The sequence below is a fragment of the Chrysemys picta genome, chromosome 22 (genome assembly GCF_011386835.1).
Source record: "Chrysemys picta bellii isolate R12L10 chromosome 22, ASM1138683v2, whole genome shotgun sequence".
NCBI lineage: Eukaryota > Metazoa > Chordata > Testudines > Emydidae > Chrysemys > Chrysemys picta.
In genome coordinates, this window is record NC_088812.1 from 4,069,768 (window position 1) to 4,097,303 (window position 27,536).

Here is a 27,536-nt window from a genome sequence, read left to right on the forward strand (position 1 = left end):
GGCGGGCGCAGGATAACTCAGCACATCCAATCGTAGGGGACCCACCTCGAGAGGTCGGCAAGTCCAGGACCAAGGACTGGGGTTTGTCCCACCTGTCCTTAAAAACCTCCCGGGATGGGGAGTCCCTGAGCTCCCCCCTTGGAAGCCTGATCCAGATCTGAAGCTCCCCCTTTTTCCTAATTCTAGCCTACGTCTCCCTCGCTGCAGATGAAGCCCATTGCTTCTTGTCCTACCTTCTGGGGACATGGAGAACAACTGGCCCCACTCCGCAGCTCCGTTCCCGGCCACGGCCACCGCCACAGCTCCTGCCCCAGCCCTCACCGTGGCCCGTGGCCTCCAGCTTCTGCTCCTGGCCTCGGCCCCCGGTTCCTGGCCCCAACCACAGCCCCGCTCCCGGCCTCGGCTCCTGACTGTGGCTCTGAGGGTGGTGGTGGGGAACGACCAGGTAAGGGGGGGGGCGTGACTGAAAAAGTTCAGTCCCCACTGCCTTAACGGATGTGCGACTGTCCTCAGGTCCCCCCTCCGCCTTCTTTTCTCCAGACTCAACACACCCAGGTTTTTTAACCTTGCCGGTTCTCTGAACCTTGGATGGGGTCTGGTGCTCTTCTCCGGACCCTCTCCTCAAAGAAGAAGCCACCGCTGCCCCGTCCTGAGCCAGCAAGTGGGTCCTTAACCCCCGAGCTTGAGGCCGGGTGGGGAGGGAGTTTCTTGGACTGAGTGGGGAAGGGATGGGGGGGGTGGGTTGAGCAGCAGGGAAAAGGGAAAAGCAAAGCAGACGGGTGGCCCAAACTAGTTCTTTGTTGAAGGAGAGAAAGGAGGAGAGTGAAAATCCAACAGAAAGAGAGAGAGAGATCCCTGCACCCCCACATCGGCCCCTCTAGGGAACTGGCCCCGGAAGAAAAGGAGATAAATGGAGGACAGGAATGAGAAATAAAGAGAGAGACGGAATAAAGTGGAGTTTGAGAGGGATGGACTAAGGTGATCAAAGAGAGAAAAGCAGGGGGAAAGTTGTGTGTGAGCGTCTGGGTGTGTGATTGTATCTCTAGGAACCTCTTTCTAGGCGTGTGTGACACTGTGTGTGAGTGAGTCCATGTGTCTGTGTTATCGTAGGCGTGACTTGCTGAATGTGTCCTGGTGTAGCTGTGTGATTGTGTGGCACGTGGGATTGTGGGGATATCTGGGTGTGTGCGAGTCTACGTGTGTACCACTGCATGCGTCATTGTGTGAGCCTATTTTGTGTGTATGTGCACACACCTGTGTAACTCTGTGTGTGTGTGTGTGGGGGGGGTTGTGTCTATGTTATTGAGCGTGGATGATTGTGTCTCTGTTGTTTGTCAGAGTGTGTGTGTATGTGGTTGTGTGTCTGCCTGTAATTGTGTGTCTGTCTGTGTGTGATTGTGTCTGCGTGGTATAAGCGTGTGGTTGTGTGTCTGCCTATTCTTGTGTGACTCTGTCCATGTGTGATTGTCTTTGTGGTGTATGTGTGCAGTTGTGTGTCTGCCTGTTATTGTGTGACTCTGTCCATGTGTGATTGTGTCTGTGTTGTGTAAGTGTGTGACTCTGTCCTTGTGTGATTGTATCTGTGGGGTGTTTGTGTGTCTGCCTGACACTTGTGAGTCTGTGCGTGGGAACATCCTGACAACAGAAAGTGAAAGGAAGGGAGGGGGCTGGGGGGCGACCCTCGCTGGCCTGACCCTAGAGAAGAAAGAGCCTTGAGCAGTTGCCCGGCGAGCGGAGCCGGCTGTCCCCAAGCACAGCTCTCAGCCTCCCCGACCCTCCGGACTTGGCCCTCTCGCTGTGCTGCTGGGGGGATCCGGCCCCGGGCCCCAGCCCTCTCTCTTCTGGTGAGTGACCTGCTGGGGCATTTCTGGGGGGTGGGGAGGGGATCGGGGGGCGGGCTGTGGGGTGGAATCTAACCAGGCAGGAACGTGGTGGGGGGCAGACGTTCCCCCGGAGAGGCAGTAACTCCCGCTGGCCCTCGTGTAAATCAGGAATAAACTCCACTGCCTAGTGGAAAAGCGGCAGAGGGCCCTTATTTTACATGGCGGTGGGTGACAAAAATCCATCACGGGGCCAAACTTTGCGCTTGTAAATCAGGACTCCGGCGACGCCAGTGGGCCGGCTTCTCTTCGCACTTACCTTGAACTCCGTTGACGTCCGTGGGGTTACACCTGCGGGGAGCGTGGCCTTGGGTCTGTTGTTCCGGATTTACCCCATAGCAGCTCCGGGCCAGGTTTGACCCGGGGTTCATGGAATGAGGAGCGATATTTGGGACCCCTCTGGCCTCGCTTATGCCAGCGCGACTCCAGTGGTGTCAAGGATCTTGATTCACATCTCGGCGGCTCCGAGCAGGATAAGGCCGGGGGCTGATTCTGGTTCGCCCCGGGGAGCGCCGGAGGAGACTCGGACCCTTTCTGCACAGCCCGGATGGCCAGTGAGAATTTTTAAAAATCACATTTTAAAAAACGCTCTTGGGATTAAACAAGACACAACCCAAAGCAGCAGTTGGGAGCTCCCCAGCGGGCGGCAGTGAGCATTGGCGCATGGCGGATTTACACCGGGAGTGGGTGAAAGTGGTTTTCTCCGGGGTTGTGGTGGTTGGGGGCGATGGGGGACCGGCTTGTTATTCTGGTGGCGGTGTTGGTGGGAGCTGATGGTTTGTTTGGGTTTTTTCCCCCTTCCCTTAAAAGCTTTTGTGGGGAAACATTTTGTTATGAACTGAAATCAGGAGGGACTCGGTGGAAGGGCCTGACGCAGAGCCCGCGGGCAGCTTTCCCTCGATTGCCAGGAGCTCGGGATCAGGCCCTGTCAGAGCAGGACGGGGCCAGTGGAGTCAGATAGTGATCTCAGTCGCATGGGTGTAAATCTGGAACAAGCGCTTGATCCCCGGGGAGTCACTCTGGATTTACACTGGCATAAATTGGAGTCCCAGTTTGAGAACATGCTTTAAGTTCAATTGGTCTTTAGCATCTGCTTCCAGTTAAGCACAAATACACACGCCTCTGCCTACACACACACACACACACACACACACACACACACACAGATATGCTGGCCTCACACAAATACACATGCTTCTGCCTACACACACACACACACACACACACACACACACACACACACACACACACACACACACACACACAGATATGCTGGCCTCACACAAATACACATGCCTCTGCCTACACACACACACACACACACACACACACACAGATACGCTGGCCTCACACAAATACACATGCCTCTGCCTGTACACACACACACACACACACACACACACACACACACACACACGCACACACACACACACACACACACACACACACGCTGGCCTCAATAGCAGTGAGGCTGCTCCCAATCCAACACAAATCCTGGAAGCTGCTAATGACTTATTGGGCCTAATTCCGCTCTTGCAATCGCCGGTGTAAAGGGGTGCCACTCCATCGGCCTCAAAGGGCCAGATCCCACCTGGTGTCAATCTGCATCGATCCATTGGGGCAAATGGGAGCAGACCCCCAGCTGGCATAGACGGGCTGTAGATGTCACTCCTTTGGCGTCAATGAACACCGAGCCCCAACCGGGGTAAAGCGGTGTGGCTCCATTTACACCAGCTGGGGAGAATCAGGCCCTGGGGGCCCCCTGCAGCCCAGGAAGAGAGAAGGGCCCGGATTCTCTCTGCTCTGCGAGTGTGTGTGTGTGTGTGTGTGTGTGTAGTGCAGCATGTGCAAATGCCAGGAGAAAGGGGCAGTAATTTGCCCTTAATGGCCGAATAATGGGATTAAGTGCCCCCCTGCAGCGGCGGTGGGGGGGGAGCAATCCACAAACAGGCACATCTCTCCTTCCCCCACCAGCCGCATCCTGTATCCTGACCCTTGGGTCAGTGACTTCCACCCTTGCCTGGGCCCTTCCCAGCTGACCCAGCCCCCTCCCAATTCCCAGCCCATTCTCTGGAGCCCGCCTGAGCCCCAATCCCGGCCCCATTGGCTCAGGCCCTCGCCCCCCAGAGCAGCTGTTTATCTAACTGCTCTCTTCACTTTCCCCTTTGTCCCATCAGGGGGTCTTCCTTGATTCCTTGTAATTCACCCGCCCAGACCACCCACAGTCCGGCCTGCCCAGCTGCGAGGGAACCACAGGGGTGGGAGGGGGGGTGTTAGGTGCTCCCCGCCTGTGTTTCCACCTGTGGCATTTGGAGCCCCAGTACCAGAGACGATCCACATGGGAACACGCAGAGCGAGTGGGTAGAGCAGGGGCTGGGAGTCAGGACTCCTGGAGTCCATGCCAGCTCTGGGAGGGGAGTGGGATCTCGTGGTTAAAGCACACTGGAGGACTGGGAGTCAGGATGCCTGGGTTCTATCCCTAGTTCTGGGAGGGGAGTGGGATCTAGTGGTTAAAGCACACTGGGGGACTGGGAGTCAGGAGGCCTGGGTTCTATCCCTAGTTCTGGGAGGGGAGTGGGATCTAGTGGTTAAAGCACACTGGGGGACTGCAAATCAGGAGGCCTGGGTTCTATCCCTAGTTCTGGGAGGGGAGTGGGATCTCGTGGTTAAAGCACACTGGGGGACTGGGAGTCAGGAGGCCTGGGTTCTATCCCTAGTTCTGGGAGGGGAGTGGGATCTAGTGGTTAAAGCACACTGGGGGACTGGGAGTCAGGACGCCTGGGTTCTACCCCTAGTTCTGGGAGGGGAGTGGGATCTAGTGGTTAAAGCACACTGGGGGACTGGGAGTCAGGACGCCTGGGTTCTACCCCTAGTTCTGGGAGGGGAGTGGGGTTTAGTGATGTGAGAAGTGGGCACTGGGAGTCGGGACTCCAGGCTGCTATCCCCAGCTGTGCCGCTGAATCATGTTGCTGCCCCGTGCCTCAGTTTCTCCATTGGTAAAATCGGGATAATAATGTATTTGTGCCTGTCTATCCATAGATCACCTTACATATCTGCCCATCTAGTCACTTATAGGAACTGCGTATATAGTGGAGTAAAACAAAAGTCTCGAATGAATGTTTTCCAAGCTCCAGATAGTGTCTATTTCACTCCTGCTCACAGCAGAAGATCTGCCAGAGACAGAAGTGACTTCACGGGTCATAAACCCTCCTATGCGTCTGTAGGCCATAGTCTCCGCCGACAGGTTTCAGAGGGGCGGCCGCGTTAGTCTGTATCAGCAAAAACAACGAGGAGTCCGGTGGCACCTCCGAGACGAACGTGGAGTGGAATTTTCCACTCCATGCCTCTGATGAAGTGGGCTCCAGCCCACGAGAGCTTGTCCAAAGACATCTGTGAGTCTCAGCTGACTGAGTTTAGGGTGGTTCGCACTAGCGGAGGGTCTGCCCTTTGTACGATGACCGTGAGGCCCACCAAGGCAGGGAGAGAATTCGGCCTTGCTTGAGCGCCGTCTAGGTGACGATGGCGGGTCGGGTTTGAGAACCGGCCCTGCGTGCTCGGACACAACTTGGGACCTAGTAGAGAGCTAGGCTGCCTTTAGCACAGCGCCCCCTAGCGCCACACTTGGGCACTGGCTCCAGCACTGACGGCCGCCCCTTCCTGAGCCTCCCACTTGCTCCCTGCAGCACAGCGCCCCCTAGTGCTTCATTGGGGTAGTGGGGCCAGCCATGCCTGCCAGGGGAGAGCGCCCCCTGCTGACCCTCCCACTGTGCTCCCTGCAGCACAGCGCCCCCTAGCGCCACAGTGGGGTCAGCACTGATTCAGAGGGGCAAGCACCCCTCCCAAGCCCCGCCCCCACACTCCATGCAGCACGTCGCCCCCTAGTGCTGCACTGGGGCTCTGGGGATGGCACTGATTGCCAGGGGAGTGTGCCCCCTCCTGAGCCCCTGCCCCGCTCCCTGCAGCACAGCGCCCCCTGCTGAGCCCCCGCCCCGCTCCCTGCAGCACAGCGCCCCCTGCTGAGCCCCCGCCCCGCTCCCCGCAGTACGTCGCCCCCTAGCCCGTTGGTTAATTGTCTCTCTCTCCCCTTAGGTCCCCGTGCTGTGGCACGATGGAGAACTCTCCCGGCCTCCTGAACCCCCTGGCATCCCCAGCCCTCCTGGTCCTGGCCTCCACTTCGGAGGGCACCCGGAGCACCAGCACCCCGTGCCAGCAGCCCCACCACTTTGGGGTGCCAGTTGCCATGGAGAAGCCGTCCCAGCTGCCCTTCCTCGGCGCGGCTTATTCCCTGGTGTACCCCCACCCTGACCGCCTGGCGCCCGCCAGCCGTGACTACCCCCCGCAGCTGCTGCCCCTCCCGCCGCCTTTTGGCCCCCCCAGCCTGGAGCGGGGCGGGGTGGGCATGCTGGGCTATGGTGCCCTGCACCCCTTTGCCCCCTTCCACCTCGCTGACGACGTCGAGTGCTTCCCGGGGGGCTTCCTGGCGGGCAAGAGGCCCAAGGGCCGGAGCGGGTCGGAGCCGCCTCAGGTCTGCTGCCTGGCGCTGGAGAAGGAGATGGAGGCCCAGCGCGCCCAGATGGGGCTGGAGCCCATTGGCGGGGTGTCCGGGCTGCAACCGTATAAGGGCTCCCCGAATCCACGGCATGGCAAGCCAGGTAGGGGGCGAGGGCAGCACCCCCAGCATCCCTCGGCACACTGGGGGTGGGGGACAGAATGGGGGAAAACAGAGGGAGAAAGAACCAAGTGGGGGATGGATATTGGGGGGCTTGTCTGCCCAGGCCAGGGGCTCTAAGCCTGGGTCCCCCAGGGGAACCCCTTCTCCCTCCTGTCTGTCCACACCCCTTTCCCTTGCCCTCCTCAGCAGCCCTCCCTCGCCCAGTCTGGATCTAACCCCTCCCCCCCCCCCCCGCCAACACCCACTTTCCCTCACTGTATTCACCAGCTCCCCCTTCCCCTTGGCCTTTTGGGCTGCTCCCCCATCCTGGTAACCCCCACCTCCCCTCACCCTCTCCAACTCCCCCCTCCCCTTGCCATCCCGGGACCCCTCCCCCCAGTGTCCCCTGCTGCCACCCCTCCCCTGACTGGCCCCAGGACCTCCCCCTTGCCATTGAATGGCCCTGGCGGAGGGGCGGGGAAGTGGCGGGCTGTGGGGAGCACACGGGGAGCGACGCTGTGGGTGGGTTATGGTGCACTTACATACTGTATTCATGTCCTGGGAGCTATTGAAGAAGATCTGGGGCCCACGACCCCTGAATACGGGGTCAGGGTAGATGTGTGTGTGGGGGGGGGATTGGACAGGACCTCCCACCCAAAGTGAAGCAGCCAAACCTCCCAGGGTGGGACAGCATGGAGTGGGTAGAGCGTGGGGGGGCGGAGGTCTGGGGATCCGGACTCCTAGTTTCTATCCCCAGCTCTGGGAGAGGAGTGGGGTTTAGTGGTTAGAGCAGAGGGGGGCTGGGAGTCAGGATGACTGGTTTCTATCCCCAGCTCGGGGGGCGGAGTGGAGCCTAGTGGTTAAAGCAGGGGTCGCTGCGAGTTAGGACTCCTGGGTTCCACCTCCAGCCCTGCCACTGACTCACCGTGTGACCATGGGCATGTCCCGTCCCTGTGCCGTGCCTCAGTTTCCCCCAGTGTATAATGAGGGATAATGATGCTAACCCTCCTTTGCAACATGCTTGAAGACCATTGGCTGGGAAGGTGCCAGAATCAGGGAAATTAACAATAAACTTCCCGTGTGCCTCTTGGGAACCCCTCCTCCCCCATCCATCTGATTCAGGATAGTGGGGTAGCAAGGGAGCCGCAGGACAGACCAAGAACCAACACTGCAGCAGGGGCCTCGGGGGGGTGGGTGGTTCCTGGGTCCCCCATTTCAGCTACTTGCAGCTTCCTACCCTCAGACCACACCCTGGGCCAGGTCACCCCAGAAAAGTGGATGAGTACCCTGCTCTCACCACTAGACCTCACTGCCCTCCCCAAGCCAGGGATAGAACCCAGGAGTCCTGACTCCCAGCTCTCCCCTGCACTAGGCAACACTCCCTTCCCAGGGCTGGGGACAGAACCCAGGAGTCCGGGACCTATGAAGCTGCAATCTTCCCCTGGGCTTTTCTCATAGAGGTGGGCTGGCCGCCACCTGCCCCAGTGGGGCTGGAAGGGTGGGGCTGGAGGTGGGTATGGCTCTCCCAGCCCCCCTGCCCCCTGGTTGCTCTGGGGTCATTATCCTCAGGGCTCCTAATCTGTCTTGCATCGCTCCCCGCTCTCACGATCAGACAGCCCCTGCACACTGTCGCACACTCACCCTCTCACGCACGCGCACGATTCCCCAATCACGCCCGCTCAGTCACACACAATCACCCCATCACAGCCTCTCTCTCACAATCACACGCCCCTGCACACTGTCGCACACTCACCCTCTCATGCACGCGCACGCTTCCCCAATCACGCCCGCTCAGTCACACACAATCACCCCCATCACAGCCTCTCTCTCACAATCACACGCCCCTGCACACTGTCGCACACTCACCCTCTCATGCACGCGCACGCTTCCCCAATCACGCCCGCTCAGACACACACAATCACCCCCATCACAGCCTCTCTCTCACAATCACACGCCCCTGCACACTGTCGCACACTCACCCTCTCACGCATGCGCACGCTTCCCCAATCACGCCCGCTCAGACACACACAATCACCCCCCCCAATCACAGCTTCTCTCTCACAATCACACCCCACAGGCCCTGGCACAATCATCCACTCCCAGAGACAATCTCACGCACACACACACAGCCGCCCCCCCCCCCCCACACCTGCAGCAGCTGCATCTGAAAAGGGAAAAGCCCATTGCGTGGGGGGGGGCAGCACCGTGCTTTTGTTTGCCAGCAGAAAGGGCAGCCTATCAACAGTGACAACGCCCCCCCACACCCGCCCTGCCCCCCCTTCCCTCCACTCCCCTCCCCATCTGCCCTGACAGTGCAACTTTAGGTTGGGAAAAGCAAACAAAGATTAGGCAGGTGTTTAAACTACTCCCTAGGCCCACAGCTGCCCTCCTGGGTTCTAACTCCAGCTCTGGGAGGGGAGTGGGGTCTAGTGGTTAGAATATGGGGGAGCTGGGAGCCAGGACTCCTGGGTTCTATCCCCAGCTCTGGGACGGGAGTGGGGTCTAGTGGTTAGAATATGGGGGAGCTGGGAGCCAGGACTCCTGGGTTCTATCCACAGCTCTGGGAGGGGAGTGGGGTCTAGTGGTTAGAGCAGGGGAGCTGGGAGCCAGGACTCCTGGGTTCTATCCCCAGCTCTGGGAGGGGAGTGGGGTCTAGTGGTTAGAATATGGGGAGCTGGGAGTCTGGACTCCTGGGTTCTATCTCCAGCTCTGGGACGGGAGTGGGGTCTAGTGGTTAGAATATGGGGGAGCTGGGAGCCAGGACTCCTGGGTTCTATCCCCAGCTCTGGGAGGGGAGTGGGGTCTAGTGGTTAGAATATGGGGAGCTGGGAGTCTGGACTCCTGGGTTCTATCCCCAGCTCTGGGAGGGGAATAGAACCCAGCCCCTGTGCACCACAAATCTGGACATCTGGAGCTGGGATTTTCCTCTCTCCATTGACCCCCCCCCCAAATCTGCTGAGCCCCCTGAAATTGACATGCTTTGGGGTGGACTCTCTCTTGTTTGGGGGGAGGGTGTTTCAATGTGGCGGCCTGTCCCAGCAAGTGCTCACTCTCCAAACCATCCCTGTTTGTTTTAACTCCCTGAGGCTAACCACAATTGCCACGGGGCCTGCCAGGGCCGCGGCTAGTTGGAAGATTACAGCCCTCGCTAAAATGGTTGGGACAAATTCACCGCAGACAGCAGCTCTGTGGCAAACTCTAGGGATCCCACATAATCGCCCTGAGTTACCACATGGGCTGGGCAGACAGCAGGGGCTGGGGGAGGCAGCGAGCCAGCAGCCCCGTCTCTGACTCCCTTTGGGGCCTTGAGTCGTTTTGCTTCCTGGGCCTGCCCTTGCCTCAGTTTCCCCATCGCTACAGAGCTGCAGGAGTGTGGCGCTGACGGCAAGTCAGTGGGTCTGATTCTCTTCTTCCTTACATCGGGGTAAATCAGGAGTAAGCGGTGTAAATCCGCAGCTGCGCTGGTGTAGGTGAGATCAGAATCAGGACCAATGGGGTCTATTCGGCCGCAGGCGCTGGGGTCCCATTGTTAGTTTAAGGCCGGGGATCTCAACCTTTTCCTTTCGGAGTTCCCCCCACCCTAACGCCAGCCCTGCTTGGCGGACCCCCTGAAACCTGCTCGCGGCCCCCGCAGTGGGCCCTGGACCCCTGGTTGTTTTAAGGGCTAATTAGGGTCTAAGGTCTGATGACCCTTAACCCTGCACCTCCAAATTCCCAGGATTACGAGGAAATCCCTTTCGAGGAGAGCGGCTGCTTCTCTTACTCGGCTGGGGAATGTCTTCAGAGCGACACCGCCCCCTACAGCTGTAGCGGTGCCGGTGCCTTCTGGGAACCCGCTGCCCCATAGCCGTCAGGGCTCGAACCCTCCTGCCTCCCTGGACATCTCTCGCAGTAGAGACGAGCCAACACTTCATAGAAAAGGGGCCTTCTGCATTGACGCTGCTGGACCCAGGACAAACCCCATGGCTGTCCCGGGCTTGCTCACCACTAGGGGTCTCCCCATTGTCTCGTGGAAGAGGTTGGCATGGTCCAGGGCAGGCTGGCTTTGATCCTGTTAGGATGGGATCCCTGCTCTGCGGCTGGGCCCAGGAGGGGTGGGGGGCTGGTAACTTGGCAATGGCAGGGCGGACGCACACAACAGAGCAACCTCTATTTATCTCCCAGCAGGAGTCAACCACACGGTACAAACGCAACCTTTTCACGAGCCGCTGAGCAATCCAGCCTCTCCTCCCAACTCCACTTTGCACGGCTGTCCCACCCCGGCGGGGGGAGTTCGGGTGGGCCTGGCTGGCCCCCTCTTTCTCTTGGATCTTGTCTTTTTGTCATGCTAATCCCCTCGCTGGGTGTATTCATCCCCCTCATTATCTCCAGGCTGCCAGGAGAACAGTGGCAGATGGATGAGATGCAGGGTAGAAAGTCTTCTCCATAATCCAGTTCATGTCCCACTCCCCACCCCCACAGGCACGCATTACTAATGGGGCTAAGAATCTTGCTAACCACTGGGGCAGCACGCAAACAGCATGGGCCCACCTGTGCCTACGGGGTTAAACAGATCGATGCATCATACAGAGGATCAGCTTCAAGAACCCTCAAGTCTTCAAAAAAATCACAAGTCCTTCCACCCCCCCATGAAGTTGGCTTAAAAATCATGAGGGGTTTTTAAAAACCATACCTAGATATTTTAAATTGTACCGTTTCCCTGGGGAGGGGATGGCCTGATGATTGCTTGGAGCCTTTAAAATGAGATGTAAGGATCTTTTAATGGGTGTGTTTTAATCCAGCTTCTGGGAGAAATTCGGGCTGTATGTGGTGGGTCAGGGGTCAGGTGGGCTGGTCATGTAGGTCCCTTTTGGCCTGGGAAGCTTCCTGATGCTCCCAGCTCTGCATTAAGATAATGACTAGAATCCACTCTCATGCTTCAGGGCGGCAGCTGGTTGCATGAAGGGGTCAGGAAGGAATGTCCCAGTCGCCCCACCCCATGCACAATTGGCCCAATGGATCCTGGGTTTATAAGGTGGATAGAAAGCTGGCTAGATCATCGGGCTCAACGGGTAGTGATCAATGGCTCCATGTCTAGTTGGCAGCTGGTTTCAAGTGGAGTGCCCCAGGGGTCTGTCCTGGGGCCGGTTTTGTTCAATATCTTCATTAATGATCTGGAGGATGGCGTGGACTGCACTCTCAGCAAGTTTGCAGATGACACTAAACTGGGAGGAGTGGTAGATACGCTGGAGGGTAGGGACAGCATACAGGGGGACCTAGACAAATTAGAGGATTGGGCCAAAAGAAATCTGATGAGGTTCAACAAGGACAAGTGCAGAGTCCTGCACTTAGGACGGAAGAATCCCATGCACTGCTACAGACTGGTGACCAAATGACTAGGAAGCAGTTCTGCAGAAAAGGACCTAGGGGTTACAGTGGACGAGAAGCTGGATATGAGTCAACAGTGTGCCCTTGTTGCCAAGAAGGCTAACGGCATTTTGGGCTGTATAATTAGGGGCATTGCCAGCAGATCGAGGGATGTGATCGTTCCCCTCTATTCGACATTGGTGAGGCCTCATCTGGAGTCCTGTGTCCAGTTTTGGGCCCCCCACTACAAGAAGGATGTGGAAAAATTGGCAAGAGTCCAGCGGAGGGCAACAAAAATGATTAGGGGCTGGAGCACATTTCTTATGAGGAGAGGCTGAGGGAACTGTGATTGTTTAGTCTGCAGAAGAGAAGAATGAGGGGGGATTTTCAACTACCTGAAAGGGGGTTCCAAAGAGGATGGATCTAGACTGTTCTCAGTGGTAGCAGATGACAGAACAAGGAGTAATGGTCTCAAGTTGCAGTGGAGAAGGTTTAGGTCGGATATTAGGAAACACTATTTCACTAGGAGGGTGGTGAAGCACTGGAATGGGTTCCCTAGGGAGGTGGTGGAATCTCCTTCCTTAGAGGTTTTTAAGGCCCGGCTTGACAAAGCCCTGGCTGGGATGATTTAGTTGGGAATTGGTCCTGCTTTGAGCAGGGGGTTGCACTAGATGACCTCCTGAGGTCCCTTCCAACCCTGATATTCTATGATTCTATGATTCTATGACCCTATCGCGCTAGGTGCTGTACATTATTAGGTGTATTATGGTAACATCCAGGAGCCCCACTCATGGCCCAGGACCCCCATGTGCTAGGTGCTGCAGAGCCAGCCCACAGAAAGACAGGCCTTGCCCAGAGCGTTTCCAATCTATGGTGGACTTCCCAGCCCCTCTGCTCGGGCCGCTCTCTCATGACACTGATCTACGCTGCCGCTCTTGGGCATTTCGATGACCCTTCACTGCCTCAGCCTCTTTGGCTTGGGAATCTCCCCACAACGCCCTTCCAGCGCCATTATCCCCAGGACCTGGATCTCCCCGCCTCCTGCCTGCCCTGGCTGAAAAACGCAGGGAATCTCAGACCCAACCTCTTCAGCATCAGCCTGTCTCTGGGTCCTGCCGGCCGGGCAGAAAGGCCATGCATGGCCAGTCCCCAGGACAGGGGTACCCCTATCCCCGCCCCATGCTCCCAGCTAATCCACACTGGGGACCCTGTGCAGGTTACTGAGGGGCTGGAGAGCTGATCCTGCCCACCCCCAGAGGCCAAATCCCCCCACCCTAGTGCCCCCTGGGTCAGAAAGAGAATGCCTGACCCCGCCCCATGGCAGTGACAAATGAGGGGGAAGGGGCCGTGCTGGGGGGCCCGGGACTCCATTACATCTCACATGTATTCACAGCTCCCCGGGTGTGACCGGCCGCCCAGCTAGGGGCATAAAGCCTATTTTCCACTCAGCTGGGCGGGCTCGGGACCCCCCACGGCACGGCTGGGAGGGGGAGGCCCCTTTGGGCCTCTCCGTCAGGCACCCGGCGGTGACAGGGCGTGAAGAGGACAAATTGGCGTAGCTGATTCTCCCCAGGGGGGCCCTGGCCCCGAGGGGAGGGAGGAGCCCAGATCCAGCCCCTGCGAAGCAACCCAGAATGACTCCTGCTGACACACCCTCCCGATCTGTCTTTGGCAGACGGGGTGGGGTGGGGTGGGGTGGGGTGGAGAAGGGGGCAGAGGAGACAATGGCTCTTCAGGATCTTAACTCAAGCAGAACTTTCGCCTCCATTTCCCCCCCCCCCCCCCCCCGCACTGTGCAGCCATCCACTGCCTCCTCCTTCCCATGCCAGGGAGGGGCTGAGCAATAGAGGTCCAGTGGGGGGGGGGGGAGCTGGACACCCCCCGCCCCCCGTCCCCCTGCAGATACACCCTCACTGGGCCCAGTCTGGAGTCAGCAGCACAAAGATCGGGACTCAGCCTCCCAGGGAAATGGGGGAGGATTATCCTCAGTCTACAGACTAGGGAAACTGAGGCGCTGGGGAGTGACTCTCCCAAGGTTATGCAGAGAGCTGGTGGCTAGACTGGGAATGGAACCCAGGAGTTCTGCTCCAGCCACTAGACTCCCCTCCCCGCCCAGGCTGGGAACAGAACCCAGGCATCCCGGCTTCCTGTACCCCCCTGCTCTAACCACGACACCCTACCCCCCTTCCAGACCCAGGAATAGAACCCAGGCATCCTGGCTCCCTGCACCCCCCTGCTCTAACCACGACACCCTAACCCCCTTCCAGACCCCAGGAATAGAACCCAGGAGTCCTGGCTCCCAGCCCCATCTGGGGTTGGGGTCTCTGACAATAGCGCTGAGGCCCAGAGCTCTCCATCACAGAAATGCCCAGTGAAGCTGAGCTAACCAGTCACTCCCCCCCCCCCGCCCCCTCCGCTGTTGTGTTGTTGTTACAGCTCATGACACGTTTGCAGTGAAATTGGAATCCCCACCACTGGGAATTGCCTGGCTTCCTTCAAATCTCCGCCCCTGGCTGGTGGGAAGGCTTCCCCCCCCCACGCCTCTGCACTGACTGGTGGTTCCTCTCCTTCCCCCCCCCCGCCTCTGCACTGACTGGTGGTTCCTCTCCCCCCCCCACCCGCCTCTGCACTGACTGGTGGGTCCTCCCCTCCCCGCCCCCTGGGTGGTGGAAGTTGGAGATTTGGAACCTGAGTTTCACTTTGAGGGATTCTGTGGGGTTTTGTCTGACGTGGAAACTCAGAACGAAACTCCGGGAGTTGGAGCCTGCACTGGTCAGCAGGGGAGAAAGTGCTGTCAGGGAACTCCAGTCAGATGTCATCTTGTAAATATCACCTGCCATGGCGCTCACTGGGGGGACCATTGTGCCAGGCGTGGCCCAGACCCCGACCGAGATCAGGGCCCCATTGTGCCGGGTGCTGCACAGACCCCGACCGAGATCAGGGCCCCGTCGTGCCGGGCGCTGCACAGACCCCGACCGAGATCAGGGCCCCATTGTGCCGGGCGCTGCACAGACCCCGACCGAGATCAGGGCCCCATTGTGCCGGGCGCTGCACAGACCCCGACCGAGATCAGGGCCCCATTGTGCCAGGCGCTCCCCAGACACATGGTAGGAGACAGTCCCGCCCTACCCCACAGAGCTCACAATCTAGTAGACAAGCCAGACAAAGGCCGGGTGAAAGCCAGTGTGCTAAGCCGGTGCCATGGTGGAAGGATGTTCGTGTAGTGACGACGTTAGACAGAGACTCAGCTGCAATTCCTGGCTCTGCCATGACTCCCTGTGTGCCCTGGGGGAAGTCACGGCCCTGCTCTGTGCCTCAGTTTCCCCATCTGCAAAATGGGTTACCAAGACCCCTTCTGCCTCTCTAGGTTGAAGAGCTCTCCAGGAAGGGTCTGCTTCTCCCCTGGAGTTTGTACAGCACCAAGCGCAACAGGGCTCTGATTTTGGATAGAAACAACAATAATTATCCTCATTTTACAGATTGGGGAAACCAAGGCACAGAGCCAGCCTGTGGTGAAAATCTAGGGGTTTCAATAGGAAGTAAAATCCTGAACAGTGCGGGGAGCCCATGGAAGAGCTGGGAAGTGAGGCTAAAGCCCCAAAGGTCCAGATCCTCCCTTCCGGGCCCAGATCAGCTTGAGTGAGAAGCTCAACCGACAATATTGATATGCACATTGTCTCTGCGGGGGAGGGTGGGGGGGGCTCGCCCCGCCTCGCCCCGCCTCACCCTACAGCTGTCTGAGGCCTGCCCTGCGGGCGTCAGTTTCGCAGGAAGTTCTACCTTGCAGCTGGAAAGTTTGGGTTTTTTTCGAGAGCAAATAAACAGAACCGAGGCACCTTGCTGATTTTTGGCCTCCTGGGACGTGGAATTGAAACTGGGCAACGTGGTCCCTTTTCAGCTCTAGGACATTGGAGGTAGGGGCGGAGGGGAAGGCTAAAAACAACCCGCTGCTTGGGAAACAACATTTCATGAGGTCAGTGAGACCCAATGAGATCTCAGCTCTGCCGCTGCCTTGGGCGAGGAGCGTGCCTGCTCCGTGCCTCAGTTTCCCCTCTCACTCCCTTTGTCTATTTAGCTTGTCAGTGGGAGTTTTGCCACTATGAAGTCAAAGACAGGGCTGGAACCCAGGTGTCCTGACCTCAGTCCAGTGCCCTGGGTTACATCACAGTGCCTCTGCGCACACCTTGCCTCTTGGGGTGCGTACAGCACCTGGCGCAATGTGGGGGGAGGGGAGGCTGGTCTCGGTTCTTGCCTCTGGCCGCTATAACCAGGGCTGATCTTGCATCGGCTGATAAGGAAGAACGGTCACACCGTTGATCTCTCTGCAAAACCTCCTGTGCTCCCCCAGCCTTAATCTCTCCCTTATCCCAACCCGTTCAGACCCAAGCCGTGCCTCCCACCCCTGCCAGGCAGCAGGTGCCCTGCTGTCCCTGGTTGGAGACAATAACCCCAACAGGCAGATCGTTAACCAGACCCTGACCCCCAGCCAGGGCTGAAGGAAGAAGCTCCCGGGGTCACATCGCAGAGGGCAGCAGCTGATCGACCAGACTGATTGACGGGGGATCTCCGCTCCCCGGGCTCCTTGGCCCAGCTGCCCTCTGCTGGCCCCCCGGAGAGGCCTGGGCTTGGTAGCCAGCTCCTCCTGCTTCTTAGGGTGGGACGGGGACTTGCAGATTCGGCCCCTCCCAGCAGGGGGCGCTGGGGGGAGTGGGGCAGGAGCGCTGGCTGTGGGGGCAGGGGGAGCACCCAGCTGGGCGGGACGTCCCCAGGGCTGTGGGTCTGACTAGGGTGTCTCCTTTTTCCCAGGGGAGAAGAAGCTGGAGCCGTTGGCCCTTCGGTGCCCCCTTTGCCAGAGGGAGCTGCAGTGCACGGAGCTGGGGCAGCACCTGCAGCAGGAGATCGAGAGACTCGCCCACCTCCTGGACAGGTACGAGAGCCCCCCGCCCCCTCCCCATGGGCAGGTAAGGGAACCCCCCCTCCCTTGGACAGGTACGGGAGCCCCCCACCCCCTCCCCATGGGCAGGTAAGGGAACCCCCCCTCCCTTGGACAGGTATGGGAGCCTCCACCACCTCCCCATGGGCAGGTAAGGGAACCCCCCACCATGGACAGACACAGGAGCATCCCTACCCCAGTGAGTCAGCGAGAGCCCTGGATGGCGGGGGGCTTTGTGGACTGGTCCCACTGGAGCTCAACACTCTCCGTCCTCCCCCCCGGCAGCTCACCCTTTCCTTCTCTCTCCGCAGGGAGGCCACGACCCCTCTGGAGGACGCCCAGAGATCGTCCCAGGTGAGCTTTCCCTCCCTCCCTCCCTCCCCGGCGCCGGGGATGGCTGCAGCAAAGGGGTTTTGTCCCTCTTTCCCTCCTCCCTGGGGTTCCCCGCACATCCCCATCACCCTTCCTGGGGAGGGGCACTTAGGAGCTAGAGGCTGAAGTCTCCCCTGTGGGTGAACTCCAGGGGGTGCTATCCTGGCCCAGCCCAGTCATTGCCCCAGCTCATAGGCTGTGAGAGGCAAGAGTAGAGGTGGTGAACACTGATTCTTCGCAGAGAGCTACTGAGACTGGAGTAGCCGCGAACTCACCCCACAGCCAGCGCTCCTGCCCCGCTCCCCACAGCGCCCCCTGCTGGGAAAGGCTGGGACTGGAGTAGCCAGGCGCTCCCCCCCACAGCCAGCGCTCCCTGCTGGGAGAGCTTGGACACCAAATGTCCATAATCACTCAACCCCCCAGGGGCTCCAGCCACCCCGCTGGTCTTCCCCTGCTACTTCAGCCCCACATGATCAGCGGCGCAAGCTCACCCCTCACATCTTCCCTTCCAGTCGCCAGCGATCTCCGCTCAGGATGGCACGGATTCTCCCAAGGGGTCGCCGCAGGCCTACGAGGACGGGCACAACAAGGTGGACAGGCAGCAGGTGCGCTTCCCCCCCCCCCCAACCAGACCACAGCCCTCAGCAGGGACTCGAACTGGGGACCTTCGGCTGCGCAGACACTAGCCCCAAACATGGGAGATAAAGGGGCCCTTCCCCCGGCTGGTGTAGCTGGCTGTTGTAGTACCTAGACCTTGCCACTAGAGGGAGACACGATTGCATGGAGTAAACCAGGGGGTTGCATGAGATTAGTTGGAGCCATGTGGTGGGGGTTGGGGGGCCTGACTTGGGGTCCCCTTTCTCCCTGACCCCTGGGCAGGGGGGAGGCTCCGCAGATGCAGCTGGGGTGAACCGCTTAGAGCCTGGGGTGGGAGGCGACATGAGAGCAGTTTTCTTCCTTCACCTGAGACTCACCCCTTTGCTTTCTCCCCCCACAGACCTTTCTGCGGGTGAAGTCAAACCGGGAGGGCCGCATGGGAGGTGAGAAGGGGACTCGGCTTGGATCTGGGGTGGGGGGTGGCATTTATACTGGGAGGGGAGTGTCGGACTGAAGCTTTGTTGGGGGTGGATCAATGCTGATAAGGAGCAGGAAGGTCTAGTGGTTAGGGCACGGGACCGGGACCTTCACACACACGGGTTTCAATTCCTGGCTCGGACACCAAGCGGTTAGAGCTGGGACTCTAGTTCTAGAAGAGAAGTAGCATCTAACGGTGGGGGTGGACTTTTCCCAGCCGTGCCTCTCACTGACTGCGCGGCACGGCACTGCTCCGTGACTCGGTTTCCCCATATTTGTCGAGTGGGGGATAATAATGTTGAGCCACGTTGGAAAGTCTCGCAGGGGAGGCACTTTAGAAGCAGAAAGCGTGACCCTGGGCCCGTGCCTGGCTTGGCAGACCCCATTTTTTGGGGAATTTAATAATCTGGGTGGGTTAGATTGCAATCTGGGCCCCGATCCAGTGATCCCGATCCCCCTAAATTGTCCCCTGCCCGGGTCCCTCAATGGAGATCCATGGGCTGTCCAGCGCTCCTCATCACCCCCCTCTCCAGAGATACACAGCCTCCCCTGGAAGGTGCTTACCGATTGGTCTCTCTTGTCTTGCAGCCAGAGCCGGCCGGTTTAAGCGGATCAGACCCTGCCTGGAGGAGCAGGTGAGGATCCGGGGCTGGGTGTCTGGGTGTGCATGGATCGGGCCCTGTATATAAGAGATTTAGCCCCAGAGATCGCCCCTGAGTGGTGCCGTGTTAAACTGCAGCCTAAGGGCCAAGGATGAGGGCAGGCATTTTAATATGAGATTGCACTAGAGACAGTCGTGTGGATGGTGAGAATGTCCCCAGCAAGGCTTGATACCAAGGTAGATGGGCCCATGGGTCTGATCCAGGCTGGCATGAAGTGGGGGGATATGGGGCTACTTGAGTCTGAGGGTCTGATCTGCAGCAGTGTGGCCGGGGTGGGGGGATACTAGATTGCAGAGGCGTCCCTTGAGGGTGCTCTGGGGAGACGGTCTCTGCTTCCCACCCCTACCAAGGATTGAACTCCCAGCAGCAAGAGACAGACTCCCCCCACATACGTCCGGTGTCTGTGTCTCTCCCGGAGGCCCAGATGGAGGGGCCTCTCCCCAGGGGCTCCAGGCTGGCCGAGGCAGAGGACGAGTTCTCCGATGAGAGCCGCTGTGGCGGGTACGAATATCGCAGCCCGAAGAAAAACGTCCTGGAGACGAAAGGTAGGGGGCAGCTCTCGCAATGGGGACAGACGGGGGGGCTTGGGAGGCATGCGTGTGGGTCCCTGCCCCCCCCCCCAGGTGTGTGAATTCTCTTCTTGCCCTCCCTCTTCCTCGCTTTCCCCCTCCGCCGGTGCTCTGGCTGTGTCTGAGCGAGGCCTGGAGCTGATCCGTGTCAGTTACTCCCAGGTGCCTCTAGGCTGCTCTCTCCCGCCACCGTCCCAAGCACAGGAAGGGAGTAACTGAGAATTCACCCGTGATGGGTCTGTTCAGCGCTGGGCTGCACCGGCTCTGAGCCAGCCGGGTGTTCCTACCCCCTCCCCAAAGGAGCTCTCTTGAGAGGGAGGGGGGCTGTTCACCCCTGTGGAGCTACCGGATGAGTTTGTTACACTGGGGTTAGAGTCGGAGCAGAACCTTTGATGCTGGAAAATGGGCTTGGTCAGACTAGAGTAGGGTGTGATACACCTGTGGGTACTGGGGGCGAGACCACTGCCCTCTACTGAAAGGAATCAGAATGCTCAGGTGTGTGTCATAAGCCCTGTATTGCTAATGGAGATTCTCCTTTAATTCAGGCAGCAGAAGTTTAACCCTTTGGAGGAGGAGAAGGCTCTGTCCCCGAGGCCCCCTGTGTATGGCTTAGCTGAAATCCAGGGCGTCTCTGCTCCGCAGTGCACAGATTCCAGGCAGATTCACCCCTTCTGCTTTGTTCTTGTTTTTAAATCCAAACCCCTCTCCACAGCACGTTCCCCAGCCAGAGGCCGAAACGTCACAAATTTCAGTTCCTCAAACCCACACCTGGATTTGTACAGACTGGTTGGCTCAGCAGAACCCGGCTGAGAAATCTGACCGTTTCCTGTACTTCGCGCTTCCTGCCCTCCCTTCAGCCTGGGCTCAGTTCCTTGCTATGGCATTCACATCCCCAGGGACCTCATGGGATTAGAGTGAGGGGAGGGGGGCTGGGAGTCAGGACTCCTGGGTTCTATCCCCAGCTGTGGGAGGGCAGTGGTTACCTAGTGCTTAGAACACTGGCTGTGGGAGAAGGGAGTATTGTCTAGTGGCTGGAGCAGGGGACTGGGAGCCAGGACACCTGGGTTCTCTTCCTCTGTGTGACCATGGTCAAGTCATGTCCCCCCCGGTGTGCCTCAGTTTCCCTATTTGTATCATGGGAGTTATACTTCCCAGGGTGGGTTGTGAATCTTTCCAAAGCCCTTTGACACAATCCTTAGCTTGGCTGGCTGGTGCGATAAGAAAAGCAGGATGGTCCAATGAGTCTAGGATGTGGGAGACCAGGGTTCAAGTCCCTGCTCGGCCACAGATTTCCGGTGTGACCTTGGGCAAGTCACTTAGCCTCTCCCTGCCTCAGTTTCCCCATCTATACAACGGGGATAATAGCCCTGCCCTGCCTCCTGGGGGGTTGTGAGGATGTGCAGATTGTGAGGTGCTCAGATACAATGAGAATGAGGACCACCTAAGATAGACTAGACAATACAACGCGTTGTTAATTATCAGTGGTAATTAGCAGCAAAGGCGGGGGTGGGGCAGGAGAGAGGCCAGCCTCAGATCCCTCAATGGAAAGTGAGAAGCCAACAGAACGGACACCTAGGCCCAGCTCCCGAGCTGGCGTAAACTGGTGTCACTCCATTGGAGTCGGTGGAGCTCTGCTGCTCTACACCGGCTGGGGGATCTGGCCCTTGTGGAATAACTTGCCCCAAATCTCTCCCCCTTTCCTAGTGTGGCCTAGTGCAAGTTGTGTTGCCGCTCGGTGCCTCAGTTTCCCCTCCCAGTCTCTGTCTATTTGGAGTGTAAACTCTTCAGGGCAGGACTTGTTCTGCGTCCGAGGAGCACTGGGAACCTGATCTCTGTTGGGGGATCTTAGATGGGAAGCTCTCTAGGGCAGAAACAATCTCTTTGTTCTGGGTCTGTACAGCGCCCAGCACAAGGAGGTCCTGGGCCGTGACTGGGGTTCTTAGATGCTACCGTAATACACCTAATAAATAATGTTCAGCCCCCGCATAATGGAGTCATGCTGGACCATGACTGGGGTGCCTAGATGCTACCGTAATACACCTAATAAATAAGAAACTACACTGACACTCGTCCTGGGGACCCAGAGTTTTAGTCCAGTTATGCTTGCCATCCTCCGCCCTCCGTCTTCCTCACCAAAAATTGTGCAAGGTCTTAGTTCTGCCGAATAAAAACAAACGTCAAACCCGGCGAACTTTGGATGAGACGGAATTCTTGTCGGGATTATCGCTTTGCCGGGCGCCGAGGACAAAAGCGGCAGGGGTCCTGAGGCTTTCGGAGAGGAGCCGGTGGCCCTGGTTCTTAACGATCGGGCGTTGCGGTGATACTGTCCAGCTCGGGGCCCCGTTACGCTAGGTGCTGTACAGACCCGTTGTCCCATGCTAATGCCGCAAGGGAGGAGAGGGATCCTGGCTGTTTAATTTTGTACTTAAAACCGGGGCCTGTCTGGTCAGTTTCTTTGGTGTGAGCTGGTCTGGGCAGGAGCCGTGTTAGGGGTCTGAATGCACAGGTGAGATGGTTTAAAGGACTGGGGCATCTTCCTGGCAAGGAAAACTCCTTTTTAGGAGGACTATGCTGTGATCAGCATAAGGGTGGGGGGGCTGCTGGGCACAGACCAGCCCTCGCGCCTTCCCCCCGCCACTGTTGTTGCCACCCAGGATCTGTCTGGGCTGTCTTGAGACAGGATCTGCTGTCCCCGGGAGGGGGGAGTTGCCGCTGAGTCTGACACTGGCTTCCTGCCCCTAGAGCAGTGTAGCTGGGGAGGCTGTCTCCCTGCTCCCCCACCCGCAGTGTCTCCCAGTTCAGGTTGTCACGGCGGAATCCCCTGGCATTGTGGTTCCCACTTCCTCCACTCGCCCCTCTGTCGGCGGTATCTGGGCAGAGACTTCTCCCAGAGGGAGAGTTGTATTACTACCTGGGGGCGGCGGGGCGGGGGCATTGCTACCCTTATTTCAGGAGCCTGTGCCCCTGCCTGCCGCCCACCCCACCAGCTGCCTTCCTGCCCCCCCTTCCCTGCACATCTGTCCCACCAATCCGCTCCCCAAAGCCGCCGTCCTTTCGGGATTCCCCACCAGGCCAGTGGGGTACAGCGATGAGCTGGCCTCCCTCGTCCGCCCCTCCCTCCTCATGCTGCTGGCTGACCTTGGGCAAGTCACTGCCCTGCTCCATGCCTCGGTTTCCCCTCTACCTTCCATCTACTTAGATTGTAAACTCTCTGAGGCACCGTCTCTTGCTGGGTGTTTGTGCAGCGCCCGGTGCAACGGAGGGGCCCGTGATCCCAGTCCGGGGTGGGTCTGTGCAGCGCCTGGCGTGATGTGGGGCAGGGAGGGAGGTCTGATCTGAGTTGGGGGGAATCTCAGTCACCTGCTACCATAATACAGCGGTAAGGCCGTTCGTTTCCCCCCCATCCCCGGCTGGCCACGCGTCGTGGTTGATGAGTGGGGCTCCATCCTTGGCTAAGAGAGCCGGCTTTTCTACCTCAGCCAGCGGAACCTGATGCCGTTAGATCTCGGGGGTGGCAGGTTGGGTCCGTACAGCTGATGACCAGCGCTGTATTAAGAGCCCCTCTCCCATCTCTCCCAGACTGCAGATTCTTGGGGGCACGGAGCAGCGACGAGGCGGACATGGACTCGGACGGTGACGAGCTGCCGGCCTTCGCCAAGCCGACGTATCCTGCTCCCTGTGGGGCTGAGGGAGGAGCTGACCTTCCGGGCTGGGGTGAGGAGCAGGCATAGGGGCTGCGAGGTTTCCCTTCTGCCCCTAGACTAGGTGATCATTCAGAGAAGTGGCGGGGTAGCAAAGCCCCACGGCTGCACCATTCGCACCCGCAACTCACGGAGCTGTGGCTCGGCCCTGCTTCCAGGCCGCACAGCCCTGCGGCTGGAGCTGATGGAGCGCTCCCCCAGCTGGCAGCGGTAGTAAGTCCCTTAGTCGCTCCCAAGTGAACCCAAGTGCCAGGCCCTCTATAGGCGCGGGGAGGAGACAGCACACGCTCTAGCCCAGCTGGTTAGCGCTCGTGCAGCCTGGTGCAGAACCAGAGGCCAAGGTTGGATGGAAGCGTTGTACTGGGCCGGTGGTGAACTCACACTAGTGCTTAGAGCAGCGTGGGCTGAGAGCCGGGATGCCTGGGTTCTAGTCCTGGCTCTGGAAGGGCAGTGGGGTCTAGTGGTTGGAGCAGGAGGGCTGTGACTCAAGACTTGGATTGCTATGCCTGGCACTGAACTCTGCCTCCCTCTTTAATTCAGGCAGGTTGCGTGGCCTTTTGTGCCTCAGTTTCCCCCTCCCCAGCCACTTTGCAAAGTGCTTTGAGATCCTTGAATGAAGCGCAAAGCACACTTGGGCTCTGGCCTGGACTGTGGGCTCCATAATCGGCAAGTTCCCTGACCGCCTCTCTCAGCAAACTCAGCTCGGGCCCTCTCCCTGATTTCAGCCCTGGCTTTTGGGGGACACTGGCTAGATCCCTGGAGCTCTACGGCTTTGCGGGGAGGGGGCTGTAAGGGTATTGTCTCTTCCTTCACTGCCACCTGACCAGGTGCCTGTCTCCAGTCTCGAAGAGCGCCCCAGCGGAGGAGGACAGCAAGAAGCCAGGGGGCCTGGGTGCACCTGGGACAGCAAGAGGGTAAATCAGTGGGGGCTCCCTCGTTCTCTTGGCTTCTTTCCAGTGCCCTGTTGCTCAGTCGCTTGCACCTGTCCTGACCCCTCCGCCGCAAGCAAAGTGGAGCCCGCTAGACGCTACAGAAGACCTGTTCCTGGCCATCTCTGTCTGCGGGCCAACGGAAGGGTGCTCCCATGGGCCATCTGCACTGGCATCCTGCATCTGGCACCGCTGGGACAAACCAGCTAGTCCAGCCCCATTGATCACCAGCCCCGGATCCGTCGGAGGAGGATGTGGGGAGATATTTAGGGTGGGGAGGGGGTAGATCTATAGGGGCTGTTAACCTTGCTGGTGATCAGAGAAACATGAGGCCGGAAGGACGCCCAAGAGGCCGGGTTAAGTACACCTGGACCATCCCTGCCGGATGTTCGTACAACCTCCAGCGATAGGCTTCCCCACCCTCCCTAGGTCACCTGTCCCTGAGCTGCTCCAAGGGCTCCCGGCCCTGGGGGAGTGGGCTGTGGGGGTGTGCACTAGACTGCCCTGACCTGCCCCCTTAATGGGCAGCAGGTTTAAAACAAATAAAAGGAAGTTCTTCACACAGCGCACAGTCAACTTGTGGAACTCCTTGCCTGAGGAGGTTGTGAAGGCTAGGACTATAACAGCGTTTAAAAGAGAACTGGATAAATTCATGGAGGTTAAGTCCATTAATGGCTATTAGCCAGGATGGGTAAGGAATGGTGTCCCTAGCCTCTGTTTGTCAGAGGGTGGAGATGGATGGCAGGAGAGAGATCACTTGATCATTACCTGTTAGGTTCACTCCCTCTGGGCACCTGGCATTGGCCACTGTCGGTCGACAGGATACTGGGCTGGATGGACCTTTGGTCTGACCCAATACGGCCATTCTTATGTTCTCCATCGCTCCATCCTGCTAAGAGATGGCCCCGACTCTATCTTCTCTCCCCGGCCCTGCCCCACACGGGCCTGCCCCAGAATCCCAGCACTCCCTCGGGTCGTCTGGATCTGAATTCTGGCTTAGCTCCATCTCTAGTCGCCTTCTCCCCCCGCCTTGCTAATGTCCAGTGCCAGCCTCTCGGCTTCTCTCCAATCATCTCCTGTCCCCGCAGCAAGGTGGAGGAGGAGGAGGGAGACTCTGCCCTCACCATGGAGCTGCTGAAGGCTCAGATCCAGGAGCTGCGGCGACGGCTCCTCCGAAAGGACTCGTACAAATGCCACATTTGTCTGGTAAGGGTGGCCCATCCCCTGTTCCCTACAGCGCCCCCTGCTGGGAGAGGCTGGGGGTGGAATAGCCGGGAGCTCCCCCGCAGCCAGCGCTCCTGCCCTGCTCCCTACAGTTCTTTCCCAACGTTCGGTCTCCTTCCTTTCCAGGACTCGTACTCCGTGCCGTTGACTTCGATCCAGTGTTGGCACATCCACTGCGAGCGGTGCTGGCTCCGGACCCTGGTAACGCCCCCCCTGTCCCCTTTGGGCTTCCTGCCCGTGCTCCATTATCTGCTCCAGAGCGTGAAATACACGGTCCAGAGCCACCCCTTGCGCATTTCGCGGCATAACCCCCCTGCTAGCTCTCCTCTCCCCGAGTCGCTGCTCTGTGGCTTTGAGCCCCCCAATGCTGGCTTGACTCCAGGCATTGATGGCAGGTCAGTGCTGGCCCAGCCCTCTGTCCTGTCCCGTTCAAGCTCTCATACCGTGCCCATCACCATGGTCCCTGGGCACCTGCCCATCATGCATCAACTCCCGTGACTGCTATTGTCGCAGGTGATGCCTTCCATTTGCCTCTTCCCAGGGGGAAAATTGTCTCTTCAGTGGTTTCTTATTGTGCTCTTGAAGGGAAGTCTGGTCCGGTGGTTAGAGCAGCGGGGCTGGCAGCCGGGACTGCGGGGTTCCATTCCCAGCCCTGGGAGGTGGGGGGGGGGGGGGTTTCCAGTGGTTAGAAGGGGGTGGGGAGGGATGGGAGTCAGGATTCCTGGGTTCCATTCCCAGCTCTGGGAGAGGACTGGGGTCCAGTGAATTGGGGGTCAGGGTTCTCAGGTCCTATTCCTAGCGCTAACACTTAGCGCCCAGAGGTAGCTGCATTTCAGTGGCAGGTAATGGGCGTGTTGAATGCAGGGTGCTCTGCCAGAGGGGAGGGCGCATTATTAACCTTTTAACAGCTCTCTTTTAAAGCCTGACGTGTCCCGTTGCCCTTTCTTCCAGGGCTCCAAGAAGCTCTGCCCCCAGTGTAACGCCATCACGTCCCCCGCCGACCTGCGGCGCGTGTACCTATGATCTCGGGCCAGCCTCCCAGCACAGATGGCTGCATCCTTCAGCACGAGCCACGCATCCCACTCCCCCCAGACCCCTCCACTGCAGACTGAACCCAAACCGGGAGGCTGCTGACCTGCTAAAAAGACCTGCCCGGAAAGTGAAAGCAAAAGGACCCACGCCTGCTCCGGGCATGGGTCATGATTGCCGTGGCATCCCCTCGCCACGGCCGGGGGGGCCGGGGACGGCCGGGGGAGGGGGGCGCTGCTCTCTTGTGGCCAGTTTCCTCTTCTGCCCCCCTCTTGTTTGTCTTTTGTTCATTAAGTAAAACCTATTTTTAGTAACGCTTGACCCTGGCCTGAATGCGTCGCTCCCACCCCTCCAAAGAGAGCCGTTGAAGGCTGTGGGCACGCGGCGAGCAGATCTAGGCCCTGCTCCCAGGCTGGGGCACCCCTGAGGGAGTGGGGTCTAGTGGGTTGGGGCTGGGGATCAGGACTCCTGGGTTCCCTTCCTGCTTGGGGGGAGGGGCAAAGGGGGGCTTGTGGTCAGAACTCTAAAGAACCCAATTCGCCCTGGCTCTGCAGTTCAGGATCTCCCAGCCCGGCCCCTCCTGTAGCCACGCTGGAGGGGTGGGCCCCAGGGAGGCGGAAGGGTCTGGGATTCCTTCCCCACTGTGGACTGGCCTGGTGCAGCGCCGTAGTCAAGCAGCCCCTAGACGCTGCCCCCCGAGGTCAGGCGTGGGTAGCCGGGAGGATTGGGGCTCCACCGAGGGGAAGCGAGCTGCATGAGGGCACTAGCCGTATGCAGCCGGAGACAGAACCCCAGGAATCCAGATCCCAGCCCCCTGCTCTACCCACTACATCCTGCTCCTCTCCCAAGCTGAGGATAAACCCAGAAGTCCTGACTTCCAGTCCACCCTGCTAGATCCCCACTCCCCTCCTGAGCGGGGGATCGAACCCAGGAGTCCTAGCAGCCGAGCCCCGTTAAACCCCAAGGCCATACCCCCCCCCACGCACCGGAGTCAGTCTCTCTGCTTCTCCGTACCCTGCCTTCCCCACTGTGCTGAGAAATCACAGCCCTGACGCAACGCGGGCTGGAAATCTACCAAGTTCACATGATGGCCTCATGGACCCCGTGGCAAACAGGAAACCCTGTTGCTGGAACAGGCCTGCCTGGTTTCCCCTGGAGCTAGAGGG

General features: G+C 59.0%; 1 protein-coding gene across 5 annotated transcripts; it reads left to right on the forward strand.

Moving 5' to 3' along the window:
- Positions 1–759: 759 nt before the first annotated feature.
- On the forward strand, positions 760–26,667 carry LOC112060514 (E3 ubiquitin-protein ligase Rnf220-like). 5 transcript variants are annotated; one of them, XM_065576033.1, is made up of 13 exons: positions 760–1,844; positions 5,970–6,532; positions 16,684–16,804; positions 17,122–17,164; positions 17,695–17,787; positions 18,180–18,222; positions 18,845–18,891; positions 19,283–19,463; positions 23,067–23,201; positions 24,030–24,102; positions 25,206–25,323; positions 25,468–25,542; positions 26,293–26,667. In XM_065576033.1, the coding sequence occupies exons 2-13, from the start codon at positions 5,989–5,991 to the stop codon at positions 26,362–26,364; spliced, it is 1,545 nt and encodes a 514-aa protein (XP_065432105.1). In that variant the 5' UTR covers positions 760–1,844; positions 5,970–5,988; the 3' UTR covers positions 26,365–26,667. The 5 variants fall into 5 exon arrangements, with proteins under 5 accessions (XP_065432105.1, XP_065432107.1, XP_065432108.1 ...); XM_065576035.1 differs by having other exon boundaries at positions 23,067–23,151; positions 24,016–24,102; XM_065576036.1 differs by having other exon boundaries at positions 19,337–19,463.
- Positions 26,668–27,536: the final 869 nt, after the last annotated feature.

Excerpts from the sequence above, each read along its gene's own strand:
- LOC112060514 (XM_065576033.1), top strand. The coding sequence starts at position 5,989 with ATGGAGAACTCTCCCGGCCTCCTGAACCCCCTGGCATCCCCAGCCCTC. Across the intron at positions 18,892-19,282 it reads GACCCTGCCTGGAGGAGCAG|CAGCAAGAGACAGACTCCCC; the intron begins GTGAGGATCCGG and ends TTGAACTCCCAG. Across the intron at positions 25,324-25,467 it reads ACAAATGCCACATTTGTCTG|GACTCGTACTCCGTGCCGTT; the intron begins GTAAGGGTGGCC and ends CTTCCTTTCCAG.